This window comes from Brachyistius frenatus, unplaced genomic scaffold, assembly GCF_029030835.1.
Source record: "Brachyistius frenatus isolate BFR_SWC_R1_liver_20210118 unplaced genomic scaffold, ASM2903083v1 Contig_450, whole genome shotgun sequence".
Taxonomy (NCBI): domain Eukaryota; kingdom Metazoa; phylum Chordata; class Actinopteri; family Embiotocidae; genus Brachyistius; species Brachyistius frenatus.
The window spans coordinates 111,835-124,705 of NW_027211049.1; the positions used below are offsets into that span (position 1 = coordinate 111,835).

Genomic DNA, 12,871 nt, shown 5'->3' on the forward strand with positions numbered 1-12,871 from the left:
TATACTCCAATACACTCCAAAACACTCCAATACACTCTAATACACTGCAATACACTCCAACACACTCCAATACACCCCAATACACTCCAATACACTCCAAAACACTCCAATACACTCCAATATACCCCCAAAACACTCCAATACACCCCAATAAACTGCAATACACTCCAAAACACTCCAATACACTCTAATACACTCAAATACAGTCCAATACACTCCAAAACATTCCAATACATTCCAATACACTCCAATACGCTCCAATATACTCCAAAGTATTCCAATACACTCCAATATACTACAATACACTGCAATACACTCCAATACACTTCAATATACTCTAATACATAATATACTCTAATGCACTCCAATACACTCCAAATACACTCCAATATACTCCAATATACTCCAATACACCCCATTACACTCCAATATACTCCAATACACTCCAATACACCCCAATACACTCCAATACACTCCAATACACTGCAATACACTCCAATACACTCCAAAACACTCCAATACACTCTAATACACTCCAATACATTCCAAAACACTCAAATACACTCAAATACAGTCCAATACACTCCAATACGCTCCAATATACTCCAAAGTATTCCAATACACTCCAGTACACTCCAATATACTACAATACACTGCAATACACTCCAATACACTCCAATATACTCTAATACATAATATACTCTAATGCACTCCAATACACTCCAAATACACTCCAATATACTCCAATACACTCCAATACACCCCAATACACTCCAATACACTCCAATACACTCCAATACACTCCAATATACCCCAATACACTCCAATATACTACAATACACTGCAATACACTCCAATACACTCCAATATACTCTAATACATAATATACTCTAATGCACTCCAATACACTCCAAATACACTCCAATATACTCCAATACACTCCAATATACCCCAATACACTCCAATACACTGCAATACACTCCAATACACTGCAATACACTCCAATACACTCCAAATCACTGCAATTCACTCCAATACACTCCAAAACACTCCAATACACTCTAATACACTCCAATACATTCCAATACACCCCAATACACTCCAATACACTGCAATACACTCCAACACACTCCAATACACCCCAATACACTCCAATACACTCCAAAACACTCCAATACACTCCAATATACCCCCAAAACACTCCAATACACTCTAATACACTCAAATACAGTCCAATACACTCCAAAACATTCCAATACATTCCAATACACTTCAATACGCTCCAATATACTCCAAAGTATTCCAATACACTCCAATATACTACAATACACTGCAATACACTCCAATACACTTCAATATACTCTAATACATAATATACTCTAATGCACTCCAATACACTCCAAATACACTCCAATATACTCCAATATACTCCAATACACCCCATTACACTCCAATACACTCCAAAACACTCCAATACACTCCAATGTACTCCAATACACTCCAATACACCCCAATACACTCCAATACACTGCAATACACTCCAATACACTCCAAAACACTCCAATACACTCTAATACACTCCAATACATTCCAAAACACTCCAATACACTCCAACACACTCAAATACAGTCCAATACAGTCCAAAACATTCCAATACACTCCAATACGCTCCAATATACTCCAAAGTATTCCAATACACTCCAGTACACTCCAATATACTACAATACACTGCAATACACTCCAATACACTCCAATATACTCTAATACATAATATACTCTAGTGCACTCCGATACACTTCAATATACTCCAACATACTCTAATAAATAATAATAATAATAATTAATAAATAAACCCTGCTCATGTTTCAGAGTAGGCTGGGTCTACAGGTCAGCGGGTCAGAAGGTTGGAGGTGGAAGTAGAGAGAAGCTGATGTGTTCTTACTGTCAGACGGATCTGATGACACCATCCTCTTCTTCCTCATGGACCGGTAGAAGCGAGAGTTCCTGCGGATCGGCTCTCTGCTGAAACCGGTGGTGGAGTCATCCTCATCTTCATCCTCCTGGTGGCTCACTTGAACAGCAGCTGCTGGATGCTTGTCTGGGACTTCCTGTGATTTCTGGCCCCACTTCCCCCTGAACAGGGCTGTCACAGACATGGTCAATGGGCCTGTTTCCTTTTCTGAAAAAGTTTGTTCGGACAATTTGATTTGACTTAAAGGAAATCAGAATAAATAAATGTGTCATAATTATCCAGAATCCGGAGGTAGATCCATGATTAAATTTCAAAGTGAATCCCAGGAGTGAATAAATCAAAGTGAATAAGTTGTGAGAGAAAGTGTTCAGAGGTGTACCTGCTGTCGCTAACAGGCAGCCGGTACAAGCAGCGGAGTGCAGCTTATTTCTGCCTAAGCTGTAATTACTGCATTTATGACCGTTCCCTCTCCTGTACTTTGTCCCTCCCTCCGTCGCTCACCTACACCCTGTTATGTGCTGACATTCCTCAGCTCAACCTGGCCTCACTGCCTCTCTGCTCTTAAACGCTCCCTGTTGTGGAACCAGAAAAGCCACCTGCTGACTAACAGTCTGTCAACGTTCTGTTGGGTTTTCAGATTCAGGTGGAGGTTCAGTTATTCACAGTGCAAAACAGTCTGGAAATCCTTTGTGTGCAGAGTTTCAGCCATACAGTAGTTTTATCTGCAGTCAGCTGAAAACCAGAGTTCAAAGTTCACTTCCTCTGTTGTTCTGCCATAAGTCTCTCTGTTCCGCCCTTTTAACACTGACCAAGCAAATAAGAAGGAAAGAAAGACAGAAAGAAAGAAAGAGAGAGAAAGAAAGAAAGAAAGAAAGAAAGAAAGAAAGAAAGAAAGAAAGAAAGAAAAAACAAAGAAAGAAAGAAAGAAAGAAAGAGAAAAAGAAAGAGAGAGAGAAAGAAAGAAAAAAGAAAAAAGAGAGAGAAAAAAAGAAAGAAAGAAAGAAAAAAGTAAAAGAAAGAAAGAAAGAAACAAACAAAGAAAGAAAGAAAGAGAAAAAGAAAGAAAGAGAGAGAGAAAGAAAGAAAGAAAGAGAAAAAGAAAAAAAAGAGAGAGAGAGAGAGAAAGAAAGAAAGAGAGAAGAAAGAAAGAAAGAAAGAAAGAGAGAGAAAGAAAGAAAGAAAGAAAGAAAGAAAGAAAGAAAGAAAGAAAGAAAGAAAGAAAGAAAGAAAGAAAGAAAGAAAAAAAGAAAAAAGAGAGAGAAAGAAAGAAAGAAAGAAAGAAAGAAAGAAAGAAAGAAAGAAAGAAAGAAAGAAAGAAAGAAAAGAAGGAAGGAAGAAAGAAAGAAAGGAAGAAAGAAAGAAAGAATGAAAGAAAAAAGAAAGAATGAAAGAAACAAACAAACAAAGAAACAAACAAAGAAAGTATGCACACTAATATTTAATATAATATAATATTATATTATATGTGGCCCCGTGATGGACTGACCACCTGTCCAGGTGAACCCTGCCTTCGCCCAAAGTGAGCTGGGATAGGCTCCGCCCCCTGTGACCCTGTTCAGGATATAGCAGGTATATATAATGGATGGATGGATGGATAATATTATATAATATAATAGCCGCAGTCATATCCAGTTTCCTGTTCATCATTCATCAGTTGAAAGTCCAGACAGCAGATCAGATGCTATAAAGACACAGTTAACATCTGCAGTATTCAAATGTAGACTGGAGGCGGATACTGATGTGTGTTAACATCTGCAGCATGACCTGAAGAGAACCTGAAGAGGAGCTGAAGTGAACCGGTACACTCCGCGCCGGCTGGTGGCGGTAAAGCGCCTTTACGTTGTTATCCACCCGCCATTAAAACATGAAGCAGAAGTTGGTTTACCGCACGTTTCCAGTCAACTCGTCCATTTTGTCTACTCTGAGCACCCGTACTGTAAGTGTACGGCGGCTTTGAACGGAGTTTTGCTGTCGATGGTCCGCTGACCGGAGCTCCTTGTTAGCAGAACATATTCTCATCATACTGCTGCATCTGGCGACGAAAAGGGGAAATGGCGGGGAGCAGACTGGAGCGGTTCGGAACCGTGTTCTCTCGGTAAGGTCGGTGGTGGTTGTGAAGCTAACCGGGCAGCTGTGTGTCGGTACCGTCATTGTCCTCAGAAGACATCACATTTCTGTTAAGAGTGTAAAGTTCTAGTTGTGTTCGGGTTTCACAGAGTCCAAACCGGGTTCATTCACAAGTGAATTTAGAACCTCGTTGAATGTTTGGCAGTTTTATTAGCTGCCGTTCAGCTCGTCGGAGGCTCAGTCGGAACACTGACCCATAGACCGTATGTAAATGTATATATGGTACTGACCCATAGACCGTATGTAAATGTATATATGGTACTGACCCATAGACCGTATGTAAATGTATATATGGTACTGACCCATAGACGTATATAAATGTATATATGGTACTGACCCATAGACCGTATATAAATGTATATATGGTACTGACCCATAGACCGTATGTAAATGTATATATAGTACTGACCCATAGACCGTATATAAATGTATATATGGTACTGACCCATAGACGTATGTAAATGTATATATGGTACTGACCCATAGACCTTATGTAAATGTATATATGGTACTGACCCATAGACCGTATATAAATGTATATATGGTACTGACCCATAGACCGTATGTAAATGTATATATGGTACTGACCCATAGACCGTATATAAATGTATATATGGTACTGACCCATAGACCGTATATAAATGTATATATGGTACTGACCCATAGACGTATGTAAATGTATATATGGTACTGACCCATAGACCGTATGTAAATGTATATATGGTACTGACCCATAGACCGTATATAAATGTATATATGGTACTGACCCATAGACCGTATGTAAATGTATATATGGTACTGACCCATAGACCGTATATAAATGTATATATGGTACTGACCCATAGACCGTATATAAATGTATATATGGTACTGACCCATAGACGTATGTAAATGTATATATGGTACTGACCCATAGACCGTATATAAATGTATATATGGTACTGACCCATAGACCGTATATAAATGTATATATGGTACTGACCCATAGACTGTGACATCACTCCCTGTGTGACCTCATGACCTGCAGGGTTCGAGATCTGATGCGCTCCGGAGTCGTGAAGCCATCACACAAACCCGTCTGGTATGACGTGTACGAGGCTTTTCCTCCGAACAGGGACCCGCTTCATGTGACGCCACCGTTCAGAACCGGTACCAGCACACAGGACACGGTTCCTGAGGTCTTTTACAGAGAGGATGAAGTCAGAGCGTAAGTCACATGTCGCATGTAAATATCATGCCAACAACACATGGATCAGGTATGTTCTTCTGGTCATGTGTTGTTGTTTCTTAGTGACATTTATTTTAGTGCATCATTTACTGCTGCTGTCATCATACTAATATGTTCTTTCAGAGATCACAGTGCTGGTGGAGGTTCTCCTTCACCTGGTCAGAGATTATTTTTCACCTGGGCGGAGGTTCTCCTTCACCCGGGCGGAGGTTCTCTTTCACCCGGGCGGAGGTTCTCCTGGGTGTAGATTCTGCTTCACCTGGGCAGGGGTTCTCCTTCACCCGGGCGGAGGTTCTCCTTCACCCGGGCGGAGGTTCTCCTTCACCTGGGCAGAGGTTCTCTTTCACCCGGGAAACCAACAGGAAGGAAAAACTTACTTTGTACTCATCTGGATTGTTCGAATAAAGTGTGTCTGCTGCTGGTGTCGTGTGTAAGACTAACTTCCTTCTCTCAGGAGCTTCTATGAGCAGTATGGGAACGCTGGGCGACTTCTGGATCTGTCCAAGTCCAACTTCACGTCCACCTGCCAGAGGTACGTTTGGTGATGAATAACAGGAAGGAGGATGTGAGTCGTGTCTCCACTACAGAACATGTTTCTCTCTCAGGTTCGTGGAGAAGTTCTCGGAGTTAAAGAGCCGCGGCGAGCTGGACGACTCGGTTCTGTTGGAGGAGACGGGGAAGGCTCTGCTGTCAGAGGGAGTCATCCTGAGGAGGAGAGGAGCTCCTCAGGTAGGAGTCCTGCTGGGTTACTATGACGACATCTGACCCAAACAGTCAGTCTATCTTTGACTCGTGACCTGTGTCACTAACGTAGAATGAATCCATCCAGTAAAACAGAGTAAACTGGGTTTGACCGATCCAGTCAGAGCATCCTGGATTCATGCGGTACTCTGGATGATCAGGTGCAGCTGGTTCAAGACAGGTGTAGTTAATCCGGATAAATGAACATTCACGTCTGTCTTCAACAGACCACAAGGTCAATCACAGATTCACTGATGGATAAATCAATAGAGGAGAACTGCTCTATAATTAAACAGTGGAAAGGTAGACAGCTGAGTGACTGAAGGAAACACATCAACACTCAATCATGTGATCCCACTCAGTGATTGGCTGCTCTGGTGGAGCCTTCCTCTCGGGTACGATGATGATGATGATGTGAATATTTCAGAATGAGGATGATGAAGACTTCCAGGTAAACTGAGCTGAATGATGTCATCGAGGTGAACCTCCCTGATCAGCTGATCACAGTGCTGCTGTCGTCCTGCAGGTGACGGAGGCCAGGGACCCGGTTCTGGAGCTCAAACTGATGGACATGTTGGCGGAGCAGCAGTCGGGTGGTTCTGACCCAAAGGAGACCACAGAGCAGACACATGCATCATAGACATGTTAAAAATGTCTCCCTCCTGATGGATGTCTGTGGACACGGACTGGTTTCAACCACAGAGTCAGGCTCATGTTTCACTAAAGGGATCCCACAATGCATTGCACCATCAGCAGGATGTTGTCATTCAGGATCAAAGGACTGAAATAAAGTTCATATTATAATTTAAACAACAGTATGTTTGGCCTTATTGTTCTACGGGTCCCATCAGAGTCCAGAACCATCCCATTTCATCATTTTGATAAAAATACAGGCGTCCTCTGCAGCTGAAGGACACTTAACACCGATCTGTAGGACCGCCTCCTTTCACCTGCATCATGTTACCATAGAGATCCTGTCCTGAGGGAGAGATGATGATAAACTCATCTGGACTCATGTAGTTCCTTTTTATCACAATGTCCTGCAGCTGATTCAGAATACTGCATCACACATCATATTAGATCTTCTGAAGCTTCTTTACCTTCCTGAAAAATAAATAATAGAATATAAAATTCTTACAAACTTCTTCATGACCGAAAACCAACTGATCTCCGAGATCTAGAACCACATCATCCTCACAGAACAACATCATCCTCACAGAGATCTTCTGGAACCACATCATCCTCGCAGAACCACATCCTTTTTTAAAACCACATCATGCCAACAGAACCATATCATCTTCTCGAACCACGTCATATTCTAGATACACATCATCCTGATAACAGAATCATCTTTTAGAAACAAATCCTCTTCTGGAACCACATCATCCTTACAGAACCACATCATCTTCTCGAACCACTTCATCTTCACAGAACCACATCATCCTCAAAGAATCACACATCTTCTACAACCACATCATCCTCACATAATGACATCATCTTCTAGAACCACATCATCCTTCTCCAGAGACCTTCTAGAACCACATCATCCCCACAGAACCACATCATCTTCAAGACCCACATCCTCTTCTAGAACCACATCACCTAGAACCACATCATCTTCTACAACCACATCATTTTCTACAACCACATCATCCTCAAAGAACCACACATCTAGCATCAAATCATATTCTAGAACTACATCATCTTTACATAACAGAATCATCTTCTAGAACCACATAATCTAGAACCACATCCTCTTCCGGAACCACATCATTCTCTAAAACCACATCATCCTCAGAGAACTACATCATCTTCTAAAACCACATCATCCTCTAGAACTGCATCATCTTCTAGAACCACGTTATCCTCACAGAACGACACCATCTCCTAGAACCACATCAACTTCTAGAACCACATCATCCTCATAGAACCATGTTATCTTCGAGAACTACATCATCCTAACAGAACCACATCTTTTCGAACCACATCATTTTCTACAACCATATAATCCTCACAGAACCACATCATCCTCTAGAACTGCACCATCTTCTAGAACCACATTACCCTTACAGAACCACACCATCTCCTAGAACCACATCATCTTCTAGAACCACATCATCCTCATAGAAACATGTTATCTTCGAGAACTACATCATCCTAACAGAACTACATCCTCTTCTAGAACCACATCTTCCTCTTGAACCATGTTATCTTCGAGAACTACGTCATCCTAACAGAACCACATCCTCTTCTAGAACCACATCATCCTCTTGAACCACATCATGCCAACAGAACCACATCATCTTTTTGAACCACATCATATTCTATAACCACATCATCCTGACATAACAGAATGGACGGTGTATAAGGGATGGACGGGAGGAGTCAGTGGACGGTGTATAAGGGATGGACGGGAGGAGTCAGTGGACGGTGTATAAGGGATGGACGGGAGGAGGAGTCAGTGGACGGTGTATAAGGGATGGACGGGAGGAGGAGTCAGTGGACAGTGTATAAGGGATGGACGGGAGGAGGAGTACAGGGCAGTAGTGGAGGACTTTGTGGAGTGGGCGGGAAGAAATCACCTCCTCCTGAACGTGGCCAAGACCAGAGAGATGGTGGTCGACTTCAGGAGGAAGAGGACGGCTCCACAACCGCTGAGAGTTCTGGGAGAGGAGGTGGACATGGTTGAGGAGTACAGGTACCTGGTGTCTCCATGACAACAGACTGAACTGGAAGACCAACATCAATGCTGTCTACAAGAAGGTGATGAGTCGACTCTTTTTCTTGAGGAAACTTCGATCCTTCAATGTGTGCAGCGAGATGTTGGAGATGTTCTACCAGTCTGTTGTGGCCAGTGCATTGTACTTCGCTGGGGTCTGCTGGGGGGGAGAGGTGGGAGGGGGGGAGCAGCATTGGAGCCGGTGACACCAACAGACTTAACAAACTGGTTAAGAAGGCCGGCTCCATCATCGGCTGTAAACTGGACAGTCTGGAAAAGGTGGTGGAGAGGAGGATGCTGAGGAAACTATTATCCATATTGGATGATCCTGACCACCCTCTCCACCACCTGCTGTAGGGACAGAGGAGGACGTTCTCCGAAAGACTCCTCCAGCTGCTGTCACAAGGACAGATACAGGAGATCATTCCTGATGCAGGAGATCATTCCAGATACAGGAGATCATTCCAGATACAGGAGATCATTCCAGATACAGGAGATCATTCCAGATATAGGAGATCATTCCTGATACAGGAGATCATTCCTGTCCACTGCAATAAGACTGTACAATAACTCACCTCTGACAAAATCCATCACACAACAATAACACTTGTCTATTTTTCTTGGTTGTTTAAATATTAAAAAAAAAAAAAAACTTTGGACTGTTGTTTAATTTAATTATTCTATTTTATTTAATTCTATTTTATTGTATATACTGTGCATTTTTATATTTAATATATTTTACTGTTATTTTATTTATTTCCTGTATCTATAAATGCTGCTGTAGCGAAGAAATTTCCCCTTGGGGATTAATAAAGTAACTACCTATCTAGCTATCTAGCTATCTAGCTAGCTAGCTGAAAGGAACTGAAAGTACCCGAAAGTAGCCTAAGTACTTGAAAGTACTTGAAAGTATACTGAAAGTACTTAAACTAACTGAAAGTAGCTGAAAGTAGCTAAAAGTATACTGAAAGTACTTGAAAGTACCTGAAAATACCTGAAAGTACCTGAAGTACCTGAAAGTATACTGAAAGTATTTAAACTAGCTGAAAGTACCTAAAAGTAGTTGAAGTACTTGAAAGTATACTGAAAGTATTTAAGGTACCTGAAAGTAGCCAAAAGTACTTGAAAGTACTTAAACTAGCTGAAAGGAACTGAAAGTACCAGAAAGCAGCAGAAAGTATACTGAAAGTACCTGAAAGCAGACAAAAGTATACTGAAAGTATTATTAAAATACCTGAAAGCACCTGAAAGAATACTGAAAGTTCTGAAAATACCTGAAAGTACCTGTAATTAGCTGAAAGTATACTGAAAGTATCTGAAAGTATTATTAAAATACCTGAAAGCACCTGAAATAATACTGAAAGTTCCTGAAAATACCTAAAAATACCTGAAAGTACCTGAAGGTATACTGAAAGTATTTATAGTATCTGGAAGTACCTGAAATTAGCTTAGAGTACTTGGAAGTATACTGAAAGTACCTGAAAGTATCTGAAAGTATACTGAAAGTACTTAAAGTACTTGAAAGTACCTGCAATTAGCCGGAAGTACCTGAAAGTATCTTCTCCGACTGTAACTCACTCTACACTAAATGTGGGTTAGTACCTGAAAATTCCTGAAAGTACCTGATGTACCTGAAGTACCTGAAAATTCCTGAAAGTACCTGATGTACCTGAAGTACCTGAAAGTATGCTGAAAGTATTTAAGGTATCTGAAAGTACCCGAATGTACCTGAAAATAGTCAAAAGTAGCCGAAAGTACTTGAAAGTATACTGAAAGTACTTGAAAGTACCTGAAAATACCTGAAAGTACCTAAAAGTAGTTGAAGTACTTGAAAGTATACTGAAAGTATTTAAGGTACGTGAAAGTAGCCAAAAGTACCCGAAAGTAGCCAAAGTACTTGAAAGTATACTGAATGTACTTAAACTATCTGAAAGTAGCTGAAAGCAGCTGAAAGTATCTGAAAGTATTATGAAAGTACTTGAAAATACCTGAAAGTACCTGAATGTACCTGAAAGTATACTGAAAGTATTTAAAGTACTTGAAAGTACCTGAAATTAGCCGGAAGTACTTGAAAGTACCTTCATCGACTGTAACTCTGCTACTCCAACCACTCTAGACGAAATGTCTGAACATATTTATAAAACTATCATAATGATGTAAAAATATGTTCCTGACTTATTAATAACAAATATTAGCTGATATATTTAACATGCATTGTATTATTAGTGATTATGTGCATGTCATAAAAGCCCCAAAAAAACCTAACTCAGACTTATTTTAATGACTTGGAAGAAGCATTATTGTTGTTATTAATATTAATATTAATATTATTATTATTATTATTACATGCCTGTGAGCATCATTGGTTGATTACAGAAACTTCCCATTTTAAAGTCCATGAGAGAAGTCACATGATATTCATGTCTTCATAGTCACCTTAGTTTCATTATCAGTATTTATTGATTATGATAGTGATGTTGATGTTACAATCGTTGTCCTCCAGACTGTTGCAGTCAGCTGTTTGTGACAGAAACAGTTCTGTAAAAACAACAAAGAGCTCAGACTATCTGACCTCTGACCTCTGACCCCTGCTGCCCAGTGTGGGTTCAGGACAGTGTTGTCCTCACCTCCACGGTGTCCCTATCCTCCTGTGGACGTGAGCTCCTCCAGGTGTCCGTCTGGTGTCTCCAGCTGCTCTGCGTTTGGAGCTGGAGACTCGGTATGCCTCGGTTCGGATCAGTAAGTTCTGTTTCAGCCAGTCAGCACAGAGACAGAAACAGAACCGGCGTCTCTCTCACAGCCGCGACTTCTTGGTCCGACCAAGTCGCACCATGTTGGCCAGTTTCATCCGGACGTGTTCTCGGCCGTCCGGACTCCTCGGAGACGAGCACACCGCGCCGGAGTCCGTCTGGAAGGAGATGGCCGGAGACGGCGGCAGCCCGGCAGGCTTGTCGGCGGCCGCCGGGTTCTGTAGGACCAGCTGGCCGCTCAGAGAGTGTCTGAGCTGCAGCAGCAGGGGGTTGTGGGTGGAGGACGGGTGGAGCGCCTCCCGGTCCGGACTGCAGCAGGCGGAGCAGGCGGTGCAGAGCACGCGGAAGATGTAGACCCAGCCCAGGTAGTGCAGCTCGGCCATGTTGAGCACGAAGCAACCCAGACTGATGCTGAACATGAAGTTGAGGAAGATGGTCTTCTCAGTGGCCCGGGACACGAAGCAGTCGGTGCGGGTGGGGCAGGGGTACGTCTCACAGCGGTAAAGGTGCGGCACCTCGAACCCAAACAGGAAGTACTGGCCCACCAGGAAGGTGATCTCCGTGATGGAGCGCAGTAACACGTGGAGGATGTAGATGAGCAGAACCTCGTTGGACTGCTGGGTGGGATCCTTCCCCACCGCTCCCAACTCCTCCTCCAGGAACCGGACGCCCCCCCTCTCGTCCTGGTAGTGGAGGGGGGAGGGGGGCACTCTCGGGTCCATGTGCCCACTTCTCTGTCTGACAGGCCTCTGGCGAACCTGCTGCAGCCTGCGGCCCTCCGGCTTCTCCTCCTTGGCGATCTTATGCAGCACGAACACGATGTAGAAGATGGACGGCGTGGAGACCAGAACAATCTGGAACACCCAGAACCGCAGATGAGACACGGGGGCGAAGGTGTCGTAGCACACGTTGTTGCATCCCGGCTGCCGTGTGTTGCAGGTGAACTTGGACTGTTCGTCGCTGTACACGGTGTCGCCCACCAGCGCCACCAACAGGATCCGGAAGATCAGCAGCATCGTCAGCCAGATCTTCCTGATCACGGTGGAGTGGTTCTGGACCTCAGACAGGAACCGACCCAGGATGGACCAGTCACCCATAGCTGGAGCTCAGAGACACACACACACACAGGGAGTTAATGACAGAGACACACACTTGCACACACAGAGACACACACACACAGGGAGTTAATAACAGAGACACACGCAGAGACACACACACTTGTACACACAGACACACACACACACACACACGCACAGGGAGTTAATGACAGAGACACACAAAGAGACACACACACACACACATATACACACACACACACATACATACACAGAGAC

General features: G+C 42.8%; 3 protein-coding genes across 3 annotated transcripts in view; 1 reads left to right on the plus strand and 2 right to left on the minus strand.

Annotated features, from left to right (window-relative positions):
* Positions 1-2,171, minus strand: part of ngef (neuronal guanine nucleotide exchange factor) — a 39,011-nt gene extending 36,840 nt beyond the window's left edge. The window contains exon 1 of the mRNA XM_069725808.1: positions 1,943-2,171. Within this exon, the coding sequence (XP_069581909.1) occupies positions 1,943-2,156 (214 nt within the window). The 5' untranslated portion in view covers positions 2,157-2,171. The remainder of the gene's footprint in view (positions 1-1,942) is intronic.
* A 1,699-nt stretch (positions 2,172-3,870) lies between these two features.
* On the plus strand, positions 3,871-6,881 carry mrps23 (mitochondrial ribosomal protein S23). The gene is made up of 5 exons (XM_069725806.1): positions 3,871-4,067; positions 5,127-5,306; positions 5,782-5,859; positions 5,933-6,056; positions 6,595-6,881. The coding sequence occupies exons 1-5, from the start codon at positions 4,024-4,026 to the stop codon at positions 6,706-6,708; spliced, it is 540 nt and encodes a 179-aa protein (XP_069581907.1). The 5' UTR covers positions 3,871-4,023; the 3' UTR covers positions 6,709-6,881.
* A 4,700-nt stretch (positions 6,882-11,581) lies between these two features.
* LOC138637265 (gap junction delta-2 protein-like) lies at positions 11,582-12,634 on the minus strand. The gene has a single exon (XM_069725804.1). It carries the CDS (start codon positions 12,632-12,634, stop codon positions 11,582-11,584), a length of 1,053 nt encoding a protein of 350 aa, XP_069581905.1.
* Positions 12,635-12,871: the final 237 nt, after the last annotated feature.

Coding starts and splice junctions, on each gene's coding strand:
- mrps23 (XM_069725806.1), top strand. CDS start 4,024: ATGGCGGGGAGCAGACTGGAGCGGTTCGGAACCGTGTTCTCTCG. Junction 4,068..5,126: donor TTCGGAACCGTGTTCTCTCG/GTAAGGTCGGTG, acceptor CATGACCTGCAG/GGTTCGAGATCTGATGCGCT. Junction 5,307..5,781: donor AGAGAGGATGAAGTCAGAGC/GTAAGTCACATG, acceptor TCCTTCTCTCAG/GAGCTTCTATGAGCAGTATG.
- LOC138637265 (XM_069725804.1), bottom strand. CDS start 12,634: ATGGGTGACTGGTCCATCCTGGGTCGGTTCCTGTCTGAGGTCCAGAAC.